This window comes from Pagrus pagrus (assembly GCF_965226575.1).
Source record: "Pagrus pagrus genome assembly, chromosome: 9".
Lineage (NCBI taxonomy): Eukaryota > Metazoa > Chordata > Actinopteri > Spariformes > Sparidae > Pagrus > Pagrus pagrus.
The window spans coordinates 13,772,041-13,797,256 of NC_140193.1; the positions used below are offsets into that span (position 1 = coordinate 13,772,041).

A 25,216-nucleotide genomic window follows, 5' to 3' on the forward strand; every position below is an offset into this window, starting at 1 on the left:
ATATGCAGATACACACAACTGTACGTCCGCAATTATAGCAAAGGTATGTGTCTTAGAAAGTTAAACGTTTGTTGTTACGTAATTATCACAACTGTGGCCAAAAGAAGTGGAGTTTGTAGCGAAATCAGGCCTGACAATTACGTGATAGACATGTCCCTATGTGCTTGGTATGTATGATGCCTTTTCTTTAGCCCTGTCTTATGAATTAGACTGTAATGAATGTGATTTATAGGTGTGGATTTTCAATAAAGAAATGATCACTTTTGCAATTATCCTCGTGACTCTGCATTATCTTTTATCTGATCTGGGCTCTACATTTGCTTCCCATGTTGGGATGTGTCTTGTACATCTAATATTCTTGTTTATGCCTACTATTTGGAGACAATACTATGAAAGACATGATTCGGGAGGGTTAAAAGCCTATAAAATAACAGTTTTCACCTGCCAAAAAGTGATTGAAGGACATATACAGTTATTGAAAAGTTATTTCTGCCTAAATATGACTTGATCTCTTTCTTGAGCTTCATAATATAAAGATCTGAGCTCACAGGACAGCTTGAAATTCTTTTAAAGGACCATTACAACAGAAAATGTGCCTTTTCACCTGCCAAAAAGTGATTGAAGGCCAAATACAGTTACTCAAATGTTATTTCTGCCTAAATATGACTTGATCTCATTCTTGAGCTTCATAATATAAAGATCTGAGCTCACAGGACAGCTTGAAAATCTTGTAAAGGACCATTACAACAGAAAATGTGCCTTTTCACCTGCCAAAAAGTGATTGAAGGCCAAATACAGTTACTCAAATGTTATTTCTGCCTAAATATGACTTGATCTCATTCTTGAGCTTCATAATATAAAGATCTGAGCTCACAGGACAGCTTGAAAATCTTGTAAAGGACCATTACAACAGAAAATGTGCCTTTTCACCTGCCAAAAAGTGATTGAAGGCCAAATACAGTTACTCAAATGTTATTTCTGCCTAAATATGACTTGATCTCATTCTTGAGCTTCATAATATGAAGATCTGAGCTCACAGGACAGCTTGAAAATCTTTTAAAGGACCATTACAACAGAAAATGTGCCTTTTCAGCTGCCAAAAAGTGATTGAAGGACATATACAGTTATTGAAAAGTTATTTCTGCCTAAATATGACTTGATCTCTTTCTTGAGCTTCATAATATAAAGATCTGAGCTCACAGGACAGCTTGAAATTCTTTTAAAGGACCATTACAACAGAAAATGTGCCTTTTCAGCTGCCAAAAACTGATTGAAGGCATAGTAGAGCTACTGAGAGGTTATTTCTGCCTAAATATGACTTGATCTCATTCTTGAGCTTCATAATATAAAGATCTGAGCTCACAGGACAGCTTGAAAATCTTGTAAAGGACCATTACAACAGAAAATGTGCCTTTTCACCTGCCAAAAAGTGATTGAAGGCCAAATACAGTTACTCAAATGTTATTTCTGCCTAAATATGACTTGATCTCATTCTTGAGCTTCATAATATAAAGATCTGAGCTCACAGGACAGCTTGAAAATCTTGTAAAGGACCATTACAACAGAAAATGTGCCTTTTCACCTGCCAAAAAGTGATTGAAGGCCAAATACAGTTACTCAAATGTTATTTCTGCCTAAATATGACTTGATCTCATTCTTGAGCTTCATAATATAAAGATCTGAGCTCACAGGACAGCTTGAAAATCTTGTAAAGGACCATTACAACAGAAAATGTGCCTTTTCACCTGCCAAAAAGTGATTGAAGGCCAAATACAGTTACTCAAATGTTATTTCTGCCTAAATATGACTTGATCTCATTCTTGAGCTTCATAATATGAAGATCTGAGCTCACAGGACAGCTTGAAAATCTTTTAAAGGACCATTACAACAGAAAATGTGCCTTTTCAGCTGCCAAAAAGTGATTGAAGGACATATACAGTTATTGAAAAGTTATTTCTGCCTAAATATGACTTGATCTCTTTCTTGAGCTTCATAATATAAAGATCTGAGCTCACAGGACAGCTTGAAATTCTTTTAAAGGACCATTACAACAGAAAATGTGCCTTTTCAGCTGCCAAAAACTGATTGAAGGCATAGTAGAGCTACTGAGAGGTTATTTCTGCCTAAATATGACTTGATCTCATTCTTGAGCTTCATAATATAAAGATCTGAGCTCACAGGACAGCTTGAAAATCTTGTAAAGGACCATTACAACAGAAAATGTGCCTTTTCACCTGCCAAAAAGTGATTGAAGGCCAAATACAGTTACTCAAATGTTATTTCTGCCTAAATATGACTTGATCTCATTCTTGAGCTTCATAATATAAAGATCTGAGCTCAAGAGACAGTTTGAAATTCTTGTAAAGGACCATTACAACAGAAAATGTGCCTTTTCACCTGCCAAAAAGTGATTGAAGGCCAAATACAGTTACTCAAATGTTATTTCTGCCTAAATATGACTTGATCTCATTATTGAGCTTCATAATATAAAGATCTGAGCTCACAGGACAGCTTGAAAATCTTGTAAAGGACAATTACAACAGAAAATGTGCCTTTTCACCTGCCAAAAAGTGATTGAAGGACATATGCAGTTACTGAGAGGTTATTTCTGCCTAAATATGACTTGATCTTATTCTTGAGCTTCATAACATGAAGATCTGAGCTCACAGGACAGCTTGAAAATCTTGTAAAGGACCATTACAACAGAAAATGGGCCTTTTCACCTGCCAAAAAGTGATTGAAGGACATATACAGTTATTGAAAAGTTATTTCTGCCTAAATATGACTTGATCTCTTTCTTGAGCTTCATAATATAAAGATCTGAGCTCACAGGACAGCTTGAAATTCTTTTAAAGGACCATTACAACAGAAAATGTGCCTTTTCAGCTGCCAAAAACTGATTGAAGGCATAGTAGAGCTACTGAGAGGTTATTTCTGCCTAAATATGACTTGATCTCATTCTTGAGCTTCATAATATAAAGATCTGAGCTCACAGGACAGCTTGAAAATCTTGTAAAGGACCATTACAACAGAAAATGTGCCTTTTCACCTGCCAAAAAGTGATTGAAGGCCAAATACAGTTACTCAAATGTTATTTCTGCCTAAATATGACTTGATCTCATTCTTGAGCTTCATAATATAAAGATCTGAGCTCAAGAGACAGTTTGAAATTCTTGTAAAGGACCATTACAACAGAAAATGTGCCTTTTCACCTGCCAAAAAGTGATTGAAGGCCAAATACAGTTACTCAAATGTTATTTCTGCCTAAATATGACTTGATCTCATTATTGAGCTTCATAATATAAAGATCTGAGCTCACAGGACAGCTTGAAAATCTTGTAAAGGACAATTACAACAGAAAATGTGCCTTTTCACCTGCCAAAAAGTGATTGAAGGACATATGCAGTTACTGAGAGGTTATTTCTGCCTAAATATGACTTGATCTTATTCTTGAGCTTCATAACATGAAGATCTGAGCTCACAGGACAGCTTGAAAATCTTGTAAAGGACCATTACAACAGAAAATGGGCCTTTTCACCTGCCAAAAAGTGATTGAAGGCCAAATACAGTTACTCAAATGTTATTTCTGCCTGAATATGACTTGATCTCATTCTTAAGCTTCATAATATGAAGATCTGAGCTCAAGAGACAGCTTGAAAATCTTTTAAAGGACCATTACAACAGAAAATGTGCCTTTTCAGCTGCCAAAAAGTGATTGAAGGACATATACAGTTATTGAAAAGTTATTTCTGCATAAATATGACTTGATCTGTTTCTTGAGCTTCATAATATGAAGATCTGAGCTCAAGAGACAGCTTGAAATTCTTTTAAAGGACCATTACAACAGAAAATGTGCCTTTTCACCTGCCAAAAAGTGATTGAAGGACATATACAGTTACTCAAATGTTATTTCTGCCTAAATATGACTTGATCTCATTCTTAAGCTTCATAATGTAAAGATCTGAGCTCACAGTATGCTCCTGATGTTGGACTGAAAGGGATGCTCTGCCTCAAAGTCACTTCATATCACTCATCAGTTATATTCTGAAGAATATATCTTAACCACTACTTTTCACTACTTTAAACTGTGGAAAGGGCCAGTGTGAGGTGGTAATCTGTCACATATGATGCTTCAGGATAAAGATCAGTCATTTTGAGGCAGAAAACATCTTCAAGTTACAAGGAAGGAGCTGCAATCAGTTTTTGGCAAATGAAAAGGCACATTTTCTGTTGTGATGGTCCTTTAAAAGATTTTCAAGCTGTCTCTTGAGCTCAGATCTTTATATTATGAAGCTTAAGAATGAGATCAAGTCATATTTAGGCAGAAATAACATTTGAGTAACTGTATATGTCCTTCAATCACTTTTTGGCAGGTGAAAAGGCACATTTTCTGTTGTAATGGTCCTTTACAAGATTTTCAAGCTGTCCTGTGAGCTCAGATCTTTATATTATGAAGCTCAAGAATGAGATCAAGTCATATTTAGGCAGAAATAACATTTGAGTAACTGTATTTGGCCTTCAATCACTTTTTGGCAGGTGAAAAGGCACATTTTCTGTTGTAATGGTCCTTTAAAAGATTTTCAAGCTGTCTCTTGAGCTCAGATCTTCATATTATGAAGCTCAAGAATGAGATCAAGTCATATTTAGGCAGAAATAACATTTGAGTAACTGTATTTGGCCTTCAATCACTTTTTGGCAGGTGAAAAGGCACATTTTCTGTTGTAATGGTCCTTTAAAAGATTTTCAAGCTGTCTCTTGAGCTCAGATCTTCATATTATGAAGCTCAAGAATGAGATCAAGTCATATTTAGGCAGAAATAACATTTGAGTAACTGTATTTGGCCTTCAATCACTTTTTGGCAGGTGAAAAGGCACATTTTCTGTTGTAATGGTCCTTTAAAAGATTTTCAAGCTGTCCTGTGAGCTCAGATCTTCATATTATGAAGCTTAAGAATGAGATCAAGTCATATTTAGGCAGAAATAACATTTGAGTAACTGTATTTGGCCTTCAATCACTTTTTGGCAGGTGAAAAGGCCCATTTTCTGTTGTAATGGTCCTTTACAAGATTTTCAAGCTGTCCTGTGAGCTCAGATCTTCATATTATGAAGCTTAAGAATGAGATCAAGTCATATTTAGGCAGAAATAACCTCTCAGTAACTGCATATGTCCTTCAATCACTTTTTGGCAGGTGAAAAGGCACATTTTCTGTTGTAATGGTCCTTTAAAAGATTTTCAAGCTGTCCTGTGAGCTCAGATCTTTATATTATGAAGCTCAAGAATGAGATCAAGTCATATTTAGGCAGAAATAACATTTGAGTAACTGTATTTGGCCTTCAATCACTTTTTGGCAGGTGAAAAGGCCCATTTTCTGTTGTAATGGTCCTTTAAAAGAATTTCAAACTGTCTCTTGAGCTCAGATCTTCATATTATGAAGCTCAAGAATAAGATCAAGTCATATTTAGGCAGAAATAACCTCTCAGTAACTGCATATGTCCTTCAATCACTTTTTGGCAGGTGAAAAGGCACATTTTCTGTTGTAATTGTCCTTTACAAGATTTTCAAGCTGTCCTGTGAGCTCAGATCTTTATATTATGAAGCTCAATAATGAGATCAAGTCATATTTAGGCAGAAATAACCTCTCAGTAACTGCATATGTCCTTCAATCACTTTTTGGCAGGTGAAAAGGCACATTTTCTGTTGTAATGGTCCTTTACAAGATTTTCAAGCTGTCCTGTGAGCTCAGATCTTCATATTATGAAGCTTAAGAATGAGATCAAGTCATATTTAGGCAGAAATAACATTTGAGTAACTGTATTTGGCCTTCAATCACTTTTTGGCAGGTGAAAAGGCACATTTTCTGTTGTAATGGTCCTTTACAAGATTTTCAAGCTGTCTCTTGAGCTCAGATCTTCATATTATGAAGCTCAAGAATGAGATCAAGTCATATTTAGGCAGAAATAACATTTGAGTAACTGTATTTGGCCTTCAATCACTTTTTGGCAGGTGAAAAGGCACATTTTCTGTTGTAATGGTCCTTTAAAAGATTTTCAAGCTGTCCTGTGAGCTCAGATCTTTATATTATGAAGCTCAAGAAAGAGATCAAGTCATATTTAGGCAGAAATAACTTTTCAATAACTGTATATGTCCTTCAATCACTTTTTGGCAGGTGAAAACTGTTATTTTATAGGCTTTTAACCCTCCCGAATCATGTCTTTCATAGTATTGTCTCCAAATAGTAGGCATAAACAAGAATATTAGATGTACAAGACACATCCCAACATGGGAAGCAAATGTAGAGCCCAGATCAGATAAAAGATAATGCAGAGTCACGAGGATAATTGCAAAAGTGATCATTTCTTTATTGAAAATCCACACCTATAAATCACATTCATTACAGTCTAATTCATAAGACAGGGCTAAAGAAAAGGCATCATACATACCAAGCACATAGGGACATGTCTATCACGTAATTGTCAGGCCTGATTTCGCTACAAACTCCACTTCTTTTGGCCACAGTTGTGATAATTACGTAACAACAAACGTTTAACTTTCTAAGACACATACCTTTGCTATAATTGCGGACGTACAGTTGTGTGTATCTGCATATCATGACCGTTTCATCCAGAGAAAACCAGACGTTTAAACGCTACCGCTCAACGGGCTGCTGTGCGCGCTCCCGCGGCCGGAAATCAGATTCTGGCAGACGATCACTTTTTGGCACGACACCGGCCCTTTTTTGAAAAAAGATCGCCACTCCGAACCTGAAACCCTAACCTTAACCATAACCCGGTCGGAATGGGGCTTTGCGGTTGTTCAGAAGGAAAGCCCATTCAGATCTGCTAGACACGGTAATGTTTCTCCAGAATCAGTTTGACAGATATGGCAGTTTGGAGGTTCTCGCGGGAGTTCGAAGTATCGCGATAATTCAGAAAAAAAATTACTCCGAAAAACAGAAAAAAATTACCACGAAAAACAGAAAATAAATTACTCTGAAAAACAGGAAAAATAATTAGTCAGAAAAACAGAAAAAAGAAACAAACCAAAAAAAAATTACTCAGAAAAACAGACCAAAAAAAAATTACTCAGAAAAACAGACCAAAAAATAAATTACTCAAGTGAATGCGATACGCTTCCGTAATTATTGATCAAACATCTCACTGGTTTTTTTTTTAAATCAATTCAGATAACCGATAATTACCTGCTTGTCATGACAAATACCTATAAGATAACAGATAATTAGCATCTTCAGCTCGATTTCATCAACTTCTTTGGGGCCATTTAGCATTATAGCTGGCTCCCTAAATATGTAAACAATTATCAAAGGGTAACTTCACCAGCTTTACACATTAGAGTGTTCACATGTGCACTACTGCGTGTGGAAAAAGTAGCATACAGCCTTTGGTGGCTGGAAAACAAATGATTAAAACAATACAGTATGTTTTTACTCCACACATTCTTCAATCCTGGTGCCTACATTACCCACAATGCAACTCAGCCACTAAGTGACACAAGTGGAGGCGATTTATCAGATTTCATGCAGCTGCTACTTTTCCACATATGCAGTAGTACTCCCCAAGATCTGTAAACACACTCATGTGTAAAATTGGTCAAGTAACCCTTTAATGCATTGCCTAAGTACTGTGTCATTACATAAACAAAGATGTATTTATGCACATAAATTAGCTTTAATAAAAAAACATGAAACATTTATGTATCATCTGTCAGGTTTAATGTGACCTCAACTCTAAGTGAACATCCACATTCCTATGCAAGAAACATTATATTTGAGTCATCTGGGTAACTTATGTGCTGTAGCAATACTTCCTGTTAACATGTATTTTTGTTTATCATGTTAATTTCTATTTTAGTTACCCTATGGCTATATCCCTTTGGCCTCCTCGCCTCAGATGTCTGTGTAATTACCCTACGATATGTTCTCTCTATTAGAACACTGACTAGCAGCAAAATCAAAGAGCTTTGATGTGATCCAATGCTCAAACATAAGAAAAAAGCATATACAAAAGGCGCATGAGTGCAGGTGCATTTGAAAAATAGCTTTATTAGAATGATATAAAAGCCTAGATACATTCTAGACATCTGGATCTGGTCCATAAGCAAGAAAGAGATGTATAAATATTTGGTACATTCACTCTAAAGGTTAGGCACGTTCTTAGAGGAATTGCTAATGAGCAGGGAAAAGTGCATGTACAGGATATCTTTCTGAGTGTGAATATTATCTATGGTCATATTTCATCCTGTAGGCATGTAGCTCAATGTACATTTGGTGAAAAAAATACTTCTTTAGAATGTTATACATTCAGAGAGCTTGAAGGTGAGGCAACTTCTTCTTCTATTTGTCAACATTATGGTTAAATGAAAATTATTCTCAATACAAAATAAAGTGTATTTGGCTATGATATAGAAGAGTACTGTGACCCAACCACAGAAAGAAATCCAGAACAGAATTTAAGGCAAACATAAGACTTCAATTTACTTTTCCCCATCTGTGCATGTATGCAAATGTGCATGTGGTCGTCTGCTTTTCATTAATAGTTTATTTCAGTAAGGACAGACATTTGAGATAGCCTTAATATGATCAGTCAATATATAATCAGTATTTAAGTGCACATTCAGTATAAACACATACTGTGTTTCATTTCACAGTGGAGACAGACAAAACAGCAAAAAAAACATGGCAGTCAGCTCTATGTTTCTACTGCCTTAATGGAGCCCGGGTCGTCACTGTCATCTTCACTGTGAATTGGAATGTTTTCCATGCCTATCTTTCCCATGGCGAAGTTGATGAAGACCTATGAAGGTTGAGTGATAATTTAAATGCCATGCAAACATAAAAGACAATTATATTTCTGTGTACTGCTGGTCAGTCCCCCGCCACCCCCCTCCTCAGTCTGCCTATGGTATCTTCCAATCCCAGAGCGCCAGGAGGGCAGAGTGGTTGAAGAATATCAGCACTGGCTGCATATAAAGCTCATGGATTCTCTCTCTAACTCATATTCCATTTATTCTCCCTCAGGCGTACCCTCTGTCAGTTTCCCTCTGCCTCTTTTAAACTTTCTCAACTCACTCTTTCACTCCCACTCGGCTTTCCTCTGTCCCCGCTCCCCCCCACCCCTCTGCCTCTCTCATCTCCTGTCCCTCTTTTCTGTCCCTCGCTGCCATCTACCCGCCCTGACAAAAACCTCACACTAGTTCTCCCTCACTCTCTGTTTGTGCCTCGTCTCTTTTTCTCACCTCGTCCAGTGTGGTCTGGCTCACTGAGAAGTGTTTGATCTGCAGAGCATTCTTGTTGGACTCCAGCTGGTCGAAGATGTCAGCCACCCCTCCCGGAGCAACTGGTACATGGTACTCCACCATAGTGGAGTGCTGGTCCTGTGTGTTGGGAAAGAATGCACAAGTACAGGGTTAAATATTCTGAAGTAATATGCTCGCTGTGTAACCAAAATTCTGTAAAATACATTGAAAGGCAGTCAATACCCAACTAAGTAAGCTAAACATATAAAATCACACCTAAAGAAAAGGTGCTTGCTCAATCTTTCAATAATACAAGTATAAAATAATTTGGAAGGTGGGAAGTCTACAGTCTTTGTAAGTCTTTTTACAGTATACTCTGCTATAGTATACATCAGGGCTTTTGACTCCAGTCCACATCCATACTGAACAGGGAGTCAATCAAAAATGTACTTGCTAGAGTATGTGTGAGCCAGAAACAGAGTCTGCCAAGCCACAAATATTTTTAATGTAAATCTTGTAAGGCTCTCTGCCACACTGGCAGGTAAATGTTTGTACCGAAATAGACGTGATAAAAAACTGCCGCGTTGTTGTGTCAGTTACGGGCGAGCAGCTTCTCTCCATAAATATAAATGTAGGTCTGTCCTCTGCTGTCAGTGTCGTAGTTTGACTCACACACAGACAGACAGACCGGGATGTTGCATTCAAGTGCACGTCAACTCTGAAATCTACACGGCTTTGTACGGAAAAGTGCTTGGGCACCTAGTAAAACTGAGTAAAACAGGAACGTTTTCAATTTATTTCTTATTATTCTTTTAAAATAATAACCATCTCATTCATTTCTACACAGGCAATTTTAAAAATTCTATTTTCTATTATTCAATTTTACCTCAACCATAATTTAGTTATTTCATTTGTACAATTATAAAGGTTTTTTTTTACAGCAGAACTTTTTGGGAATTTAATATTAAAGATGTTAAATTTGAGAGATGTGACGTTAATTAATTGATACAATGTTAGCCTCTCTGTTATCGCGGGACCCTGACCTTGAATAAAAATCGGATGCTGACATTTGAGTAAAAAGTTTGAGAATCCCTATACAGTGTAATGCAACCCAACACAACAGCTCTGCCAGAATTCCACTTTTCCAAAGCTTATAATTTTTCAGTTTTTGCTGACAGTCAGTAAGATAATAATTTCTCATGTTTATTTTTCAGGTTGTAGAGGATGGTGGTGTTTCAATGGGGTGCATTATCCTGAAAGGTGTCCCTAGAATTCTGGTCCTTTGATATGTAAATGCAGTGGACGAAATATTAGAAACATCCCTCAATATAATGCAGTCCAATTTAACACCACAGGAAACTACAACCATAATACCATAATAAACATGAAGTGAAATGAATACCTCTCTGATACTGTCAATCAAAACTAAACATTGTTATCTTTGTAAAGGCAGACTTTGTGGCAGAGCTGTTGTATTGGACTGCATTATATTGTACAAATGCACCTGGTGAAGATGCCAGTGGCTGTGTGTACATATATACTGAGTTTCTGGAATGGGACAGAGTAATACCTGGAACACAGCAGGAAAATGCCCACATGGGTAGTGAAGTATTAAAGACAATAACACATACTGTGATTGTATGACCTCCGCCAAGGTTATGTTTTCACTCGTGTCTGTATGTTGGTTGGTTGGTTTGTCAGCAGGATTGCAGGACAACAAAAACAGCCGAACGAATTTCCACGATACTTGGATGGAGGATCGGTCTCGGCCCAGAACAGACCTCATTAACTTTCGGTGCGGATCCTGATAAACGGACGGGTCCAGGAATTTTTTTCTCACTTTCTTTAACATTGTGCGTTTTTTTGACATTTTTGTTAATTTCTCAGGAAATAATGCATGATTCTTGATGAAGAAAAATCAATCAGATTTAAATATTGTTTTTCATCGAGAGTAGTCTTTTTTTTTGCCTGATGTCAGCAAAAAGCATAGCAACTACCACCAATGTGCAGCTGAGATACTGAGGATTAAGGGAGATGCCAATGGTGATTAGGCTTGATTGAATTGAAGGAGACTTTATTATTCATTCTATTAACCTGGACAAATCAATATTAACAATGAATCAAATGAATATATGTTATGTGACAGAGACAACCGAAAATTAGATTTTTTATTTTCTTGCATGATTTAGGTAATTATTTTCATTATAAAGCCCACAACTAGAACTTTTATCAACCTGGTGTCAAGCAGCAGTAGTCAGCTTTTTTCAGCTAAAATGACTGAAAGACAAAAACAGCAACTGGCTTATAAACATGGTGGAGTATTTAGTCATATTTCCCTCAGGAGTTGGCGAAGATGAGTGAATAACTGGCATACATTCATCAGGTGGACAGAAACACATCTAATGTTGCTTCGTACTTGTTGGACGTTTGCCTTAACAACTTTATAAGATGATAATATCAGCTTTTTCCGCTATCCCACAGTGGCAAAAAAGGTCAATCTAATGCTGCTTTAAAAACAGCAGCCAGCTCAAGTGAGGCTTCATAAGTACAGCTGGGATTTGAATATCATAAATGATTTTAGCAGAAAGAGAATCATCCATACGACTACTTCAACAACTTTCCTGCAACATTCCACTGCAACGTTGGTTTAACCTTTTCTTTCTTCTCTACCAAGTACTCTTGACTACTTTGGATGGCTGGCATAGCTCACCTTGAGATAAGTGCTGGGGAATCGGCGCTGCATGAAGCCAGTGATTGCCTCTGTGTCACAGGAGGCCTCTGCCAAGTACATCTTCACAGTGAACCCGCTGCCGAACCTGAGAGAAAGGAGATTTTACAAATAAAGCAGTGTTATTACATGTCTGAAGGGCTGAGGTGGTGTTGAGGGGAGGGTACACTGCTCTTACAAGTAAAATTGAGTATTCAGTTGAACAAAGGACCACAGGAGGGGGGAGAATAGGAAGCTGTGGAGGCAGGAGGTTGGGGGGGAGCAGTAATGGCTGGATTGGAGGATGAGCAGAGGTCACTAACCTGTTCTTAATGTGCTGCAGGGAGCCAAGGCAACAGAACTGTCCTTTAACCATGATGGCAAGACGGCTGCACAGCGCCTCACACTCCTCCATGCTGGAGACAAACAGAGAAAGTCAAAAGGTCATGCTAGGACAGTAATTACCCATGCTTGCTTGTTAAAAATACTGAAATTGAGCAATGTATATGTCAAATGTTTGTCTGCGATATCCAAAGACAGACTGTTCTCCTCTAACCTGTGAGAGGTGAGGACCACGGCACATTTTCCTTTCACTTCTTCTGAGATGATTTTCCACAGGTGACGTTTGGTGCGAGGGTCCATGCCAGAGCTCGGCTCATCCTGCAGGGGCAGAGCGAGGGATGAGAAAGAGTATAGCAGGAGGAAAGAAAGAGAGGAAGGTTGAAATCAAGACAGCGAGACCAAGGGTAAACAAAGAGTTAATGGGGGAAGGCAGAGTGTTGCCAACAGTGTGCAGTGCATACAGAAGGCGAAGGGAAAACGAGGGCAAGGCGAACAAGACGGAGTAAACACAAATGTAAAAATAGGAAGGGAGATGGGAGGCCCAGCATTGAAGAAGAACCCAAAAAGGGGAAAGGAAGAAATGAAGACAAATTCACGAAGAAAAGGAGGCAGGAGGAAAATCCCAAAGAGGATGGGGAAATTAAGAAGACACAGAGAGGAAATTGGAGAGAGAGGACGAGAAAAGAGGATTTGATTGAGACATAAGGTAGAGTCTAAGCTGAAAGTTACAGGGAAGTCTCCCCTTGAGTAAGGCTGAGAAAACAGACTAATCAACTATATGAGATCTGTCAAGTCTGGGGGATCAATATCTACTTTACTTCAAAGACCCTTTCGGGAGGAACAGCAGTGTATAGTTAGTTTAATATTTGCTGTCTGGTGGCTAGTTAGGCAATTAAATGTGCAGCAATGTGAGCAGGTGTGTCCTCACCAGGAGCAGGATTTGCGGATGCCCGATGAGAGCCAGCGCAGTGGAGAGCTTCCTGCGGGTGCCGCAACTGTAGCCGTCAGTTATGATGTTGCTGTGGTACCTCAGCTCCAGCCTCTTCAGCAGATACTTCACCACCTTTAAAGGAAACATTCAGAGGGATTATGACTCGGGTCAACAACATACCAAACACCATATGAAGAGGGATTACTATTACACACTCATCATTCACCAGTAGATATTACCATGAAGCCTACCAGTTTTCTGACATTTTAGGTTTAAATATCCAAATAAGACTATCTAATCAAATATGTGCTAATTTGCATTAACACAAATCTGGACAAAGACAAGATTTTGCTGTTATTCCATTAGTCTGAAACAAGACATGGAAGTTATGGATGCAAAGTAGTTTTATACCATCGTTTATGATATTAAGACGTTTTGTTCAGCTGATGTTCAGCCTTTTTGAGGACACCTAAATGCTTTTTAATTCAAACTCGGGGTATTAACGGGGTTTTATGTTGTAGAACAAAACGTGAAAATCTTTTTAAGCTTGCGTCAACCGCGAACCTTATATCAGGCATCTACTGGAAAACCCATTAATAAAAAACACTGATTTTAAGACGTGGAAACTCACTCCTCCACACTGGACCTCCAAATGAATATTAGCGTATGTTTGACCTTTTAAAGTGGCAGGACAGGACGCAGCTTTTACATGCGAGATTCCAAATCAATATTTAGCATCAATTAAATGATAAATTATAGCATGGACAACCATTGCATGCTAGTTTATAAATACAACAATAGTGATTGATTTCCCCAACGTAAATGCGCCCAAACCCCTTGTATATGAGGCTAACATGCAAAGACATTAAGAGGAAATTATAGTAAATGTAAATGATAGAAAACAAAAGTAGTAGAGGCAATAACATCTGCTTTGCTTTCTTCCAAATAGGTTTATATGTAAACCCACGTCTGCTGAAAACTGCTAATCATTGTAGGAGATATGCAATGGTCCTGCAGTCATGTACTGGGAATCAATAGGTTGAACGATTGCCATACGCGGCTCTGTGGCCATAAAGAAACGATTTCTTAGACCAGTATCCTGTTCCCTAGTTTCATGCACAGAAGGATAAAGTCAACCCCCATCTGTGGCTCCGGCAGATCTTAAAAACAATGGCTCTTCACGGGAAGTTGACTTTCCATTCTTTTAATCTAACATCATCCATGGAGATGCTCTCTCTGGTGAAAAAGTCCAATAACCAAGTACACACGAGTCAGGACCTCATCACAGCAGGAGAGAGAGGGTAGATTTACAGAAGGCTCTTCTGAGGGTGAAGGGTGGCCCGACATCTTATTGGCTGCTTGATATTCACTTCTGTTATTATTGCCTCCTCCTATTCTGTCCAGTACAGCCAACACTGCAAATAACCGAGGCTCTATCTATCTGTCGCTCTCCCATGCATATTTAATTCTGTTTGCACAACAGTGATGACTTTACTTTGTGACTTTATTCCATCTAAACTCCACGCTGTCCTGAGGCTGCAGCTTTAGAGAACAGGAACCGATACAGCACGATCCGTTTGGTGCATATCATTTCATCCAGTGTGTTAAACCACATGGAAAGCGGGAATAAAAAACCTCTTTAATGGCTCATAACCATTTCAGCCACTAAGAAATCGCTCATTAATCATATGAAATAGTGTGCTGTAAATACCGGTTCATTTTCAAATAGCTTGAAGTGATTTCCCATCGGTACGCTTTACCCTTTCACCATCAGTTGGCAAGTTTGCGAACCAGATCAATGGAGAAAGCCAATGCAAGAGACAGTTTTCACTGCTTTCACTCTGTAAGAGGATTTGCCTGATGTGTTGATTCGTCCATATGATTCTGAGTTCACAGCACCAGCTTCTAGACTTGAGTGATTAGCACTAGCAGCATGGCATATACCTGACAGGTTCGGATCAAAACATCTTGTTTTTTTTTAATGTTCTCTCATAAAAGCTCCTTTCTATCACCTTTGATGTAACAGCTCATTAAGCTTGACAAAACCGTGTCAATGCGAAATGACCCCATTAAGGCTCGTCTCATTATCCACAGCTAGGGGACTGTCAGTGGGAGACAACATAAGAGGAACTCTATATATAACCTCAAGTTTGTGAATTAGCCCGACACTGATGCTGTGGCCATTATAACCATTGTTGTCACTCTCCTGACCGGAGAAGAGGAGCTGTAACGACAGCAGCGGTGGCGATTAGGGCCAGACGGATCCATTTTCTGTGCCTCACTGTCGGCGTGAGTATGTGTGTCTCTAATGTGTGCATTTGTAACGTGAAAGAGATGATCAATTTTTTGTGCTTCTGCATCCTAAACTGTAAAATTGTGTGTAGAGAGAGAGAGAGAGAGGCAAACACTTTTTTTTCTACACATTTTCAGACACCTCAGAGCTGTTTCTCTTCTGTTTCTTTTTGAAAGACAAAAAAGAAATCAGGATGGAAAATCACAAATCACATCATCTTGTTGATTAGTTGCTCTGCAGATTCCTCTCATGTCAGCAGTGACGGTGCGGCGACGGCGGCAGGGAAAGACAGGCTCACTCGGTAATCACCACACAAGCAAGATTGATTAGTTCTCAGAAAGATGAATGGGGAGAATGAGGCTAAAGTGACATGTCAAATGAGATCCTCTCATCATCAAAGTATCGTTTAAATGTAAATTCATCTGCAGCCGAGCGTACAGCGTCCGCTTAATTCTGAAGTTTGGATTGCACGGACTGACAACAAAAGCTTTTTCCATTTTGCCCCAGATAGTACAGCTTTCAGCACACATCACTCAACACTTAACCACCTCTCATTCAGTATGCATGGACGCACCAACAGTTACTAGTCCTGCAGAGGGAGTGCACCTTTGAATATATATCGGATCCGTGTCATTTTGTGGACGTTGCTGTCACTACTCGGAGCTTTGAAAAGCAGCTCGGAGTCTGCAGCTCTTTCTTACCCCGTCCAGCTCTCTCTTTGAGATGCCTCGAATGCGACCGTAGAAGTACAAGTGCTCTTCTCCGGTGAGCAGGTTGTCCAGTGCATCCACTTGAGGACAGTAGCCAATGTTGATTCCCTCGTTACGACACTCCATGATGTCTACCAACCGCCTGGGGGAGTAAAAGACATAGATATTTTTTTTATAAATGGCATCCACCACATGGTGTAGGAAAGATGAACATGTAGGTTGTTCTATTGACCCTGCTGTCAGCAGTGAAGTGTGCTGGGAATACCCTCCTAGCATCAGCTGTAATAGGGAGCCAGACTCATGAGTACAGTGGAGGTTTATACCTGTATAGGAGAGTGTTAGGTACAGCTGCTACTGGCCAAATCCCAAACCATTTACCTTCAAATTTTGGCTGATGCGAGGCAATAACATCCTTCATTTGAAGATATTTGTGTTATGCAAATTTAATCTAGCTCAAATTCATTAGACAGTGCAGCTTGGGCACCAGTGAAATTGAAATCAGAGCTTTATCCTGTGGTGGGTTTGTTTATGTTGTGTCCTCTAATGTGATTCTCATAAATCATCTCTAGTATCTTAAGTAAACAAGTATAAAAGGAGGAAAAGCAAGAGGGGAAAACAAATACATTTCATTCTATCCTGAGTTATTTTCTCCCAAGTTTGCATTGTATGTGCTTGATAAAGAACAAATTAATTAAGGAACAGCTTACCCATCCCAGTCCCTGATCTGTGCTGTGCCATCAGTGGGGCTAACATCTCCAGTCAGCATTTTGAAGGTGGTAGTTTTTCCTGCTCCGTTCACTCCCAGCAGACCAAAGCACTGTAAGCAAACACTCACTGCTTAGTAATCACGAAGCATTTGTCCACTTTACAGTGCAATGGTGATATGATGGGCTTTTTCTAAGATTGCATAGATGTAATGGCCAATATTCAAATCTATAGACTGAAAAATTACAGAGGCGCTTGGCGAGTATCTTTCCTGCAGTCGTTATGAAAAAGGATATGATGATGAGTTTTCCCCCAGAGTCACACTCTCTAAGTCAATAGACCCCCGCTGATCATCTGATCACTTATCACACCCTATTAACAGCCGTAACACCATAATTCATCTATACTTCTAATAACATTCAACTGTGTATTCTATTTTTCTGTACAATGATATCTCTATTTCTAGTAGCAGTACTATTTGTAAATGTAAATACATATATAGTTGTCACATATAATAGTTTAATGCACGCATCTTTACAGTTATTTTATATTTCATTTCTTGTATATTTATTTGTACTTACTCTTATTTCTTATAGTCTTCTCTATTTATGTTTTACTCACATCTCTCTATAGCATCATATTTCAATCCTAGAAGGAGCTACTGTAATGTGCCAATTTCCTCTCGGGGATCAATAAAGTATGTCTGATTCTGAATTTGATAAGTAAAGATGGATACAAAGTCTAATTATATATTACTGGCACAACGGTTCCAACAGTTTCCCAAAGACAATCCACTTGGTGAATGAAGATTATGAGAATGTGGATATTGTTCATCTTAAAGACTTAAGGCTTTGAGAGAGAATTAAAATGAAATGTAAAATGTATCTCTTTTAAGACATGATGTCTGACGTCACATGGAGGGAAAAACTGCCATGGGAGCATTATCTAGCAGCCAACTCTTCCTTACTTTGTGAACATTTGTTGTCACACAATGTTGATAATAGTTAGTTATGCCATACCTCTTCTGTTATCCTACTGACTCAGATTGATTTAGTTTGCGTCAGTAATTCATATTCCCACTTTGGGTAAAGTCTCACCTCTCCTGCGGGGATGCCCACAGAGATCCTCTTGACAGCATGGATCTTCTTCTTGAATTGTTGATAGACCTTAGTGAGCTGGTTGACCTGCAGTATGTCTGAGCTGGCTGCCCCGCTGGACACCCGTAGGTGCTCAGCCGTCACATCCTCGTCCTGGTCCTCAGGAGACACCCGGGGCACCGTCTTTCTGCCACAGATCAGATGCCTGCAAAGGGATGTTTTAAGTTGTTAAAGTTAATGTAATTAATTGACTGAAGCCTGATGACATCAGTCTGGATTCGATCTGGACTTTTTATTCTCCCGCTAAATGTTCCTCTTAAACAACAGATGCTGCAGGTCATGGGTTTTAGAAAATATTTTTTTAATTTCATATAATATCCTTTGATTACGTCTCATATAATATTAATAATTCAACTTTTTATTGTTTTCCTAAATGACTCAAAAGGACTCATTTGTATACTATCTGCATTTTTGCATCTTCACTTTAATATTCTGGGCTGCAAAAGGACTGCAAAATGCGAGGAACAGTGTCATCTTTCAGCAGAGAACAGAAGTTTGAATGTGCCGGAATATAATACGCAGGAGAGGACCGAATGAAACTGATCTCATCTCTACGTTCTGCACATCCAGCATACTCTCAACTTAATTACAAGGCTGTATGTTTACCATAGAAGCTCATGATAATTCACGGTCATGATCATCATTTTTCTGTTTTCCTCACCTGACTTTGCGTATGAGTAACTTGTTGAGCAGCAGGCGCAGGATGAAGAAGACCAGGCCTTGGATGAAGGAGGAGATCATCATCCAGCCCAGGGCGTCGAGGGAGAATGGGTTTTTATAGGCGTCGATGCCGTAGCCGTTGAGGATCTGAACCTCGATGTTCATCCTGGCCAGCTGCATCAGCCCGTTCCCAAAGTTGAACTGGGGGAAGATGTAGAAGGCGTAGCACAGCTTCTTGAAGATGTCCTGGATGACCTGCAGGAAGGAAGGAAGAACAGAAGAGAAGTGAGGATATAAAAACTGAGTCTCAGATGACCTGAGACCTAATCTTCACTTCCCTGTCACTCGATATGTGAGGTATGTTTGCCCCTCACACTCGTCTGCAACTCTATATCACTGCAGCTGCAGGGACTGACTGCGTTTCATTCAACAATTAATGAACACTCATGCATTTAAGTGTGTATTCAACTACGTCTACTGCATCTGAAGACAAGCAGTTTATGCTAACCTCAGTGTTGTGCATCGCAATTTGACCCAGGAAGTACAGAACGGAGGTGGACAAGATGGTGTTGAAGGTGATGAAGAGGTTGATGCACATGTAGGTGATGAAGGCCATCTCTGCATTCTTGAAGACGCCTGATAACAGGTACATCCAGGGGAAGGTAGCGAACCTGAGGAATTGACAATGACAGGAGACGTTAAAGTAAAAATAACTCACTGCTGTGATCTCGCTTCAAATACAGGAAACTCACAAAGAGGAGCACACAAAGTAGAAATGGAACGTTTATACAGTCATCCTCATCTCCCAAAATGACATGACCTTGCTTTTTCTTTCTTTTTTTTTTAGTGAAGTGGTTCAGGCCTTTAAAAGACTAAACACAGCAGCTGCAAGCCTGATGAAAATAGGCACCAAAGAAATACTGAAGAGTGGAGATGGAAAAATACCACACCATGAGGAGGGTAAACATTCAGTCATGACGCCAAAAGAGAGGAAGATAAATTACTTCTCCCCTTATTCCCCTGGTGATAGAACATCCTTTTTTCTCTTTTTTTGTTCGCTCTTTTCCCTCACATAATCTGCTTGTTCATTTGATTGGGGTGTCTGGGTCAGGGACTCAGAGAGGAAGAGGCGGAGAGAGAAAGAGATCAAGGAGAAAAAAAAGCAGGGTTGGGGAAAAAAGAAAAGAGACGGACACAAACAGATAGAGCCAGACAGAGACAAAGCATCTGCGTGCCATGCCCAAAAAAAGTTGCTGGGTAGGCAGACTGCGGGTGCCAAGCCATGACAAGGAACAGAAGCAAGAAGGCTGCGGACCAGACCAGGTGGGTGCAGCCTGACAGATGGAGCGCTGTGATTATTCATTGCTTGGGAGGGAGACATCTGTCTGATAAATGAGAAGCAGAGTGCTGACTTGGCCTCCTAAGATCTCAGGCTCAGGACGAGGCAGCAGGAAACATAGGCGACTAAGCTGATGTAAATAATCTCAGTAATCCAGATGTGGGGAAACATGGCATGACATCGGTTTAACGCCTGTCCAAAACCTGAATATCACTGTCAGATTGATTTTAAACCCTTGGTATCTCGAGACAATAGCTAGCTGCTCATATTGTTATTGCTTTAAGTCCTGTTGCTTCAACATCCCCCCCCCCCCCCCCCCTCTCTCTTTCTCTACCATCTTGGCTTGAATAAGACAAACAGGTTGGTAGCGACTTTTCTATCAGCCTTTCAGTCCTACCACCATCTGTCTTTGCAAGGAATTCTGAAAAATGGAGCTGTGTTTGCATTTGAAGAACAGCACTCTCCTTATGCTCTGTGTTGTAAATCCAACCTGGTGGCACACACAGCAACATGCATCAGAGGCAGGAAAACACAGGGTACGTGAGGACATGCTTTGGAGAAAAACAACCCCGAATTGATCAAATGACTTCTGCAAAGGTTGATTGAGGTCGGGGGGGTTTACGATACATTATAACGTTTGGCCGCGAGAAAACTCCTTGGATGTCCTGCTGCCAAATTAAGTTTCATCAAATCAGTCTTTTGATGCGTCTGAGTAAACAAGATATTTTTGGACGCTTCGCAGACGTCATGCTGTTGCCGTCAGCGGTGACATCATCAGTCCACTGGTGGATTCACTGGCAGCTATGCATGCTCGCCACCTCCAACATATTTCACAGATGTAGGGCTACGGCTTGGATCGTGAGCTGCTCTATTTGTTTTCATCACTATGGTGAGGTTCATTGTTGCATAATATGTAAAGTTTTTGCATTAAAATGTCTGCAAACGACTAGACCTTTGGTAATATTTAAAACTCAGAGAAATCCATAATTTTATTCAAGGTATCAGATAAAAATGTCCGCCGTGTGATTACGGTCTATTGAGCTATGTGCTAGAGACCTTGCAGCAGAAATTAAATGAAAGCTACAGTGTATTACAATTTAGGTTTCAGGGCCATCAGCTCAATTAGTTATTAAGAGTTAAGAGTTTAACAGAGAACACAGCGCCATTGATAAAAACATGTCCAATGGGGCAAGAAACACAAGCAGCACAGGGTAAAAACAAACACTGAGGTTATATATATACAAATTGGTGAGGTTTTTTTTAGTTTACAGACCAATTTACTGGTTCAGTGTTGACCTATTTGCAGTAGTTGTGACATCGGGATTATTACAGAAATCATGAATGCAACCACTTTCAGTTTTACCACCTTATAAACTAGTAACTGGCCTGGTGAAACTGTCAGCTTGTTTCTGGTCTCACCGCTGCGTTTGTTGCTCCATTGGACTCATTTCTGTGATTGAATTTTTATTTAGTCAATACTGGAGGGCAGATTAAATATATATCAGGACATTCTGTGTCCTAAAAAAACAATCATTAGCCCCAGCATGCATTTATAATACTGTACATAAGGTATTCTTACAGAAGCACACATACATAATACCATTTTTGATCCCTTGTGTGATTATATACAAATATATATACTATCAACCCAGTTTTGACTGATGCTGTCAGGATGTGGGGTAAAAAAAGATTATGGGATCCATTTTTAGCGATGTTACAGTGTTCAGTTCTTAGCACTTGGGTCACTACAATGTTATCATAACTGATAGAAAGAAAAATGCAGCATACAGTGGATCTCAACAGTTAATACAGTGGCTTTGTCTTTTAATATTTTTGAGTTTTCAGCCTCAAATCACATTTGGTCAGCAGTGTCACATGTGTGTCATATGTCAGTGTCATATGTAAATAAACCCCCTAAAATTAACACATCATAAGTTTACACAACATCCACACAAGATTTTGTGAGGCCAAATTACTCACCCGAAGAGCACCAGTAGCATGGTGATGGCACCCAAATTTTGCCGATCTGTGAATGCTGGAATCTGGAAGGCTGCGAACACACCGACAGTCAGGGTCACAGGGATCAGATAGATGACCTGTGGAAAAAGACAGAATAGGATGCAGCAATGTGAAGGCATACCATTTAACTGAAAAGTCTGGTTCCATTAATAATGAATCAATGCATTAATAATCATGCAAAGCTATGTTGTGCAATCAATTAATGAATAAGTTATGAATTAAGTCTGGATGTCTTAAAAAAGATATAAGGAGAAGGCAATGTTTTGCATATGCTGTTGCAATCTAAAATTAAACACGAGGCAGAGACGTATCATCAAGTATGATTTTGATTTTGACACAAGGGTTCGACTACACATAAAATGTTCTTTTGGGTCTCCTTTTAGGGGATTAGAGGATGTTACCATGTCATAAAAGAAGTTCACAGCCCAGTAGAAGGGCTCGCTGATGCCAGCGATGTGCTGCAGCCTCTTGGAGCCGCTGTGGTGCTCGCTGACTTCATAGATGGCGAAGCTGGCTGTCGTGATGGAATAACCCGTCAGCACACATATAGCCACGAGGAGTTGGAGCATTCCCTGGACACTGTGAGGAAAAAATAGGAACATTCAGATCAGTTAATCAGTCAATTAATTATCAGTCATGTCTTTAATAAGTAAATTATTCAACCACATCGACTCTAATTGGGGACGCACTGATAAAATAACAGTTTGGCACATAGAATGATCCTCAGAAATCAACTATCTTTTAAAAAAAAAAACACTTTAAAAGTTTGCCTACATTGTGTTGCTTTAATTGTCCAACTCTCCCAGAATGTGTCTGCTTTGTTGACTTTCTCCATCAGCACTTTATTTTCATTAAGTTGCCCAAAAAACACACCTCGCATTCTGGATTTTTTCACCCCCGAATTTGTTTTCACAACATCAGCTGAGCCGCGTGTTGAGGAGGCTTGTCGTTAATCACGTAGCCTATCGAAACCAACTCGGTACCCAATGACACTGCAGCAATCAGGTGAATTTACAGGCTTGTATGAAACAGCAGTAGGCCGAAATTAAAATAGGAGAGGTTGCATCACAATCAGGAGGGATGTAATACCAGAGAACATCTCTCTCTCTCTGTGTCCCTGCAGAGCATGTGTGAATGTCAGTAGACAGAAGGGGCAGAGCAAGGGCAGATTATCCACTGGGTAATCTGTTGCAGATGGCATCATTCTCTCAGATGGATAAAAAAATAAAAAGTAGAAAATGCTAAAATATACTAGGGCGGCCGTTGATACACACAGAAAAGAAGGTTTATATTTATGCGTTTAGGGTACATCGGGGCAGTACCCTCTAAGGTACAGCTGTTGTACCCTTGACATTGGGACTTATTTAACTTAAAGATCCCAGTCTATAGCCTCTGGTGGCAATTGAGTACATTAATTCAATTTAACAAAAAATGACCTTTTAAAAAGGGCACATTTAAAAAAAAATACTGTTTGAGAACAAGGTACACACAGTTACCTTGAGGTCCAACATTTAGACCTAGTGGGTGCATTAGTGTAGATTGTAACTTGGGGGACAGATATGGACTCCTATGGACCCCTATTTCTGACAATGTACCTGGGCGGCCCAACCAAGCAAAGTATACAGTATGTGTGGGAAACACTGTCTTTTGTGACAGGGAAACAAAGACATCTTCATTATAAAAAACAACTGTTTTAAAGTGCACATTTAATCATACAAATTTATGAGACTACCTTTAAAATGACCTTTCACATGAAAAAGTTTCTATTTTTTGAAAACTACCAACTAGATGACGTAAAATTTTTCAGTTCTCACAAACTGCTATGTAGTTCATGAATGTGCCAGCGCAAAAATGACAAGTCACATCAGACAAATCGGTCACTTCAATGAGTGAATGTCGTCTCCTTTGATGACAGCAGTCAACAAGGGAAAATCGGTCAATACCAATGTTCGGCCGATACATTGGTGCATTCATAACTCTGAAGCCCATTATATTCCAGGATGGTAAAAAACTGTGTTGTATTCCTTTCGTATCTTAAGTGTAGTTACTACAGCTTCTGATCCGAGGCACTAACGAATGAAAAATGAGGCAACCTGCTGTCATTTCTTCAGAAAACAATAGCACATTTCAAAGCCCTTGAACAAACTATCATTTCTTTCCCTGCTGCGACTTGACTCATGTGAACTATTGAAGTAGCTCACAATAATTGGAATTCCATTAATAACAAACAGCTTTGTTAAAAGAGATGCTTGTGCTTCGCCTCTGACAAGATAATAACTGCAAAAGAAACAGATGGCGTCACGTAGAGAACATCTTCACACTGTTATTGCTGTACAGTCTGGGTGCCTGTGGTGCGGCTGTGAGGCTGCAGAGCCTATTGTCCACACCACACCGCGGACAACCAGCTGAGCCTTTGATCCTTCAGTTACTCTTTAACCACTCATTCACATTTTCTTGATGCTGCTACCTGTTCATCTCCAATGCTGTCTTTCCTGCCTTGTACTACTTTTATCTCTATTCTCAAACCAGGGCACCATCAACCAAACAGAATAAGCTGCATGAGGCTGAAAAAAGGGGGACTGTGATGAAGTTGGCAGAGTGACCGAGTGGGAAGGAGAGTGAGTAGCAGAGAGTGACATGTGGTAGGCGTTTAAGGGCAGCACTAACTACAGAGAATGGCCAGCAGCAGCAGTTAGTGAGCAGGCTTGTTATCAGTGTGGCCAAGATAGCCGGAGAAATTTTCCCACGGCCAAAACTGCCAAACCGTGAGAATCGAGACATTTGGAGCGATAAGCCTGCTGTATCTTTACCTGAGGAGGCAGAATATCAGCCTGGAAGGAGGGGTAATGTGCACATGTAGCCACCACACTTTCTCAGTGGGCTCACAGCTATGTAAATGCTATACTCACAAAGAAATGTGAGCGTGTAGAGAAACTGAAGGGGCAGTAAACACAGGGAAATGGTCAGTGAAATGGTCAGTGAAATGGTCAGTGAAATGGTTAGTGCTAATAAGGCTCTGGAGAGGACAGACCTTCATCAGGCCACAGCTTCGGCTCAACCCACTCTTGGACTGATTTATTGGATTTGATGCTCTGGAACAC

The 25,216-nt window shown here is 39.6% G+C and overlaps 1 protein-coding gene across 1 annotated transcript in view; it reads right to left on the reverse strand.

Annotated features, from left to right (window-relative positions):
* Positions 1-8,537: 8,537 nt before the first annotated feature.
* Positions 8,538-25,216, reverse strand: part of abca12 (ATP-binding cassette, sub-family A (ABC1), member 12) — a 49,742-nt gene continuing 33,063 nt past the window's right edge. Inside the window, exons 33-45 of the mRNA XM_084362488.1 lie at positions 22,517-22,694; positions 22,077-22,192; positions 19,266-19,428; positions 18,759-19,012; positions 18,038-18,242; positions 16,943-17,052; positions 16,227-16,377; positions 13,230-13,364; positions 12,516-12,619; positions 12,283-12,375; positions 11,963-12,068; positions 9,253-9,390; positions 8,538-8,810 (exon numbers count right to left, since the gene is read on the reverse strand). Of these exons, the coding sequence (XP_084218614.1) occupies positions 8,706-8,810; positions 9,253-9,390; positions 11,963-12,068; positions 12,283-12,375; positions 12,516-12,619; positions 13,230-13,364; positions 16,227-16,377; positions 16,943-17,052; positions 18,038-18,242; positions 18,759-19,012; positions 19,266-19,428; positions 22,077-22,192; positions 22,517-22,694 (1,858 nt within the window). The 3' untranslated portion in view covers positions 8,538-8,705. The remainder of the gene's footprint in view (positions 8,811-9,252; positions 9,391-11,962; positions 12,069-12,282; positions 12,376-12,515; positions 12,620-13,229; positions 13,365-16,226; positions 16,378-16,942; positions 17,053-18,037; positions 18,243-18,758; positions 19,013-19,265; positions 19,429-22,076; positions 22,193-22,516; positions 22,695-25,216) is intronic.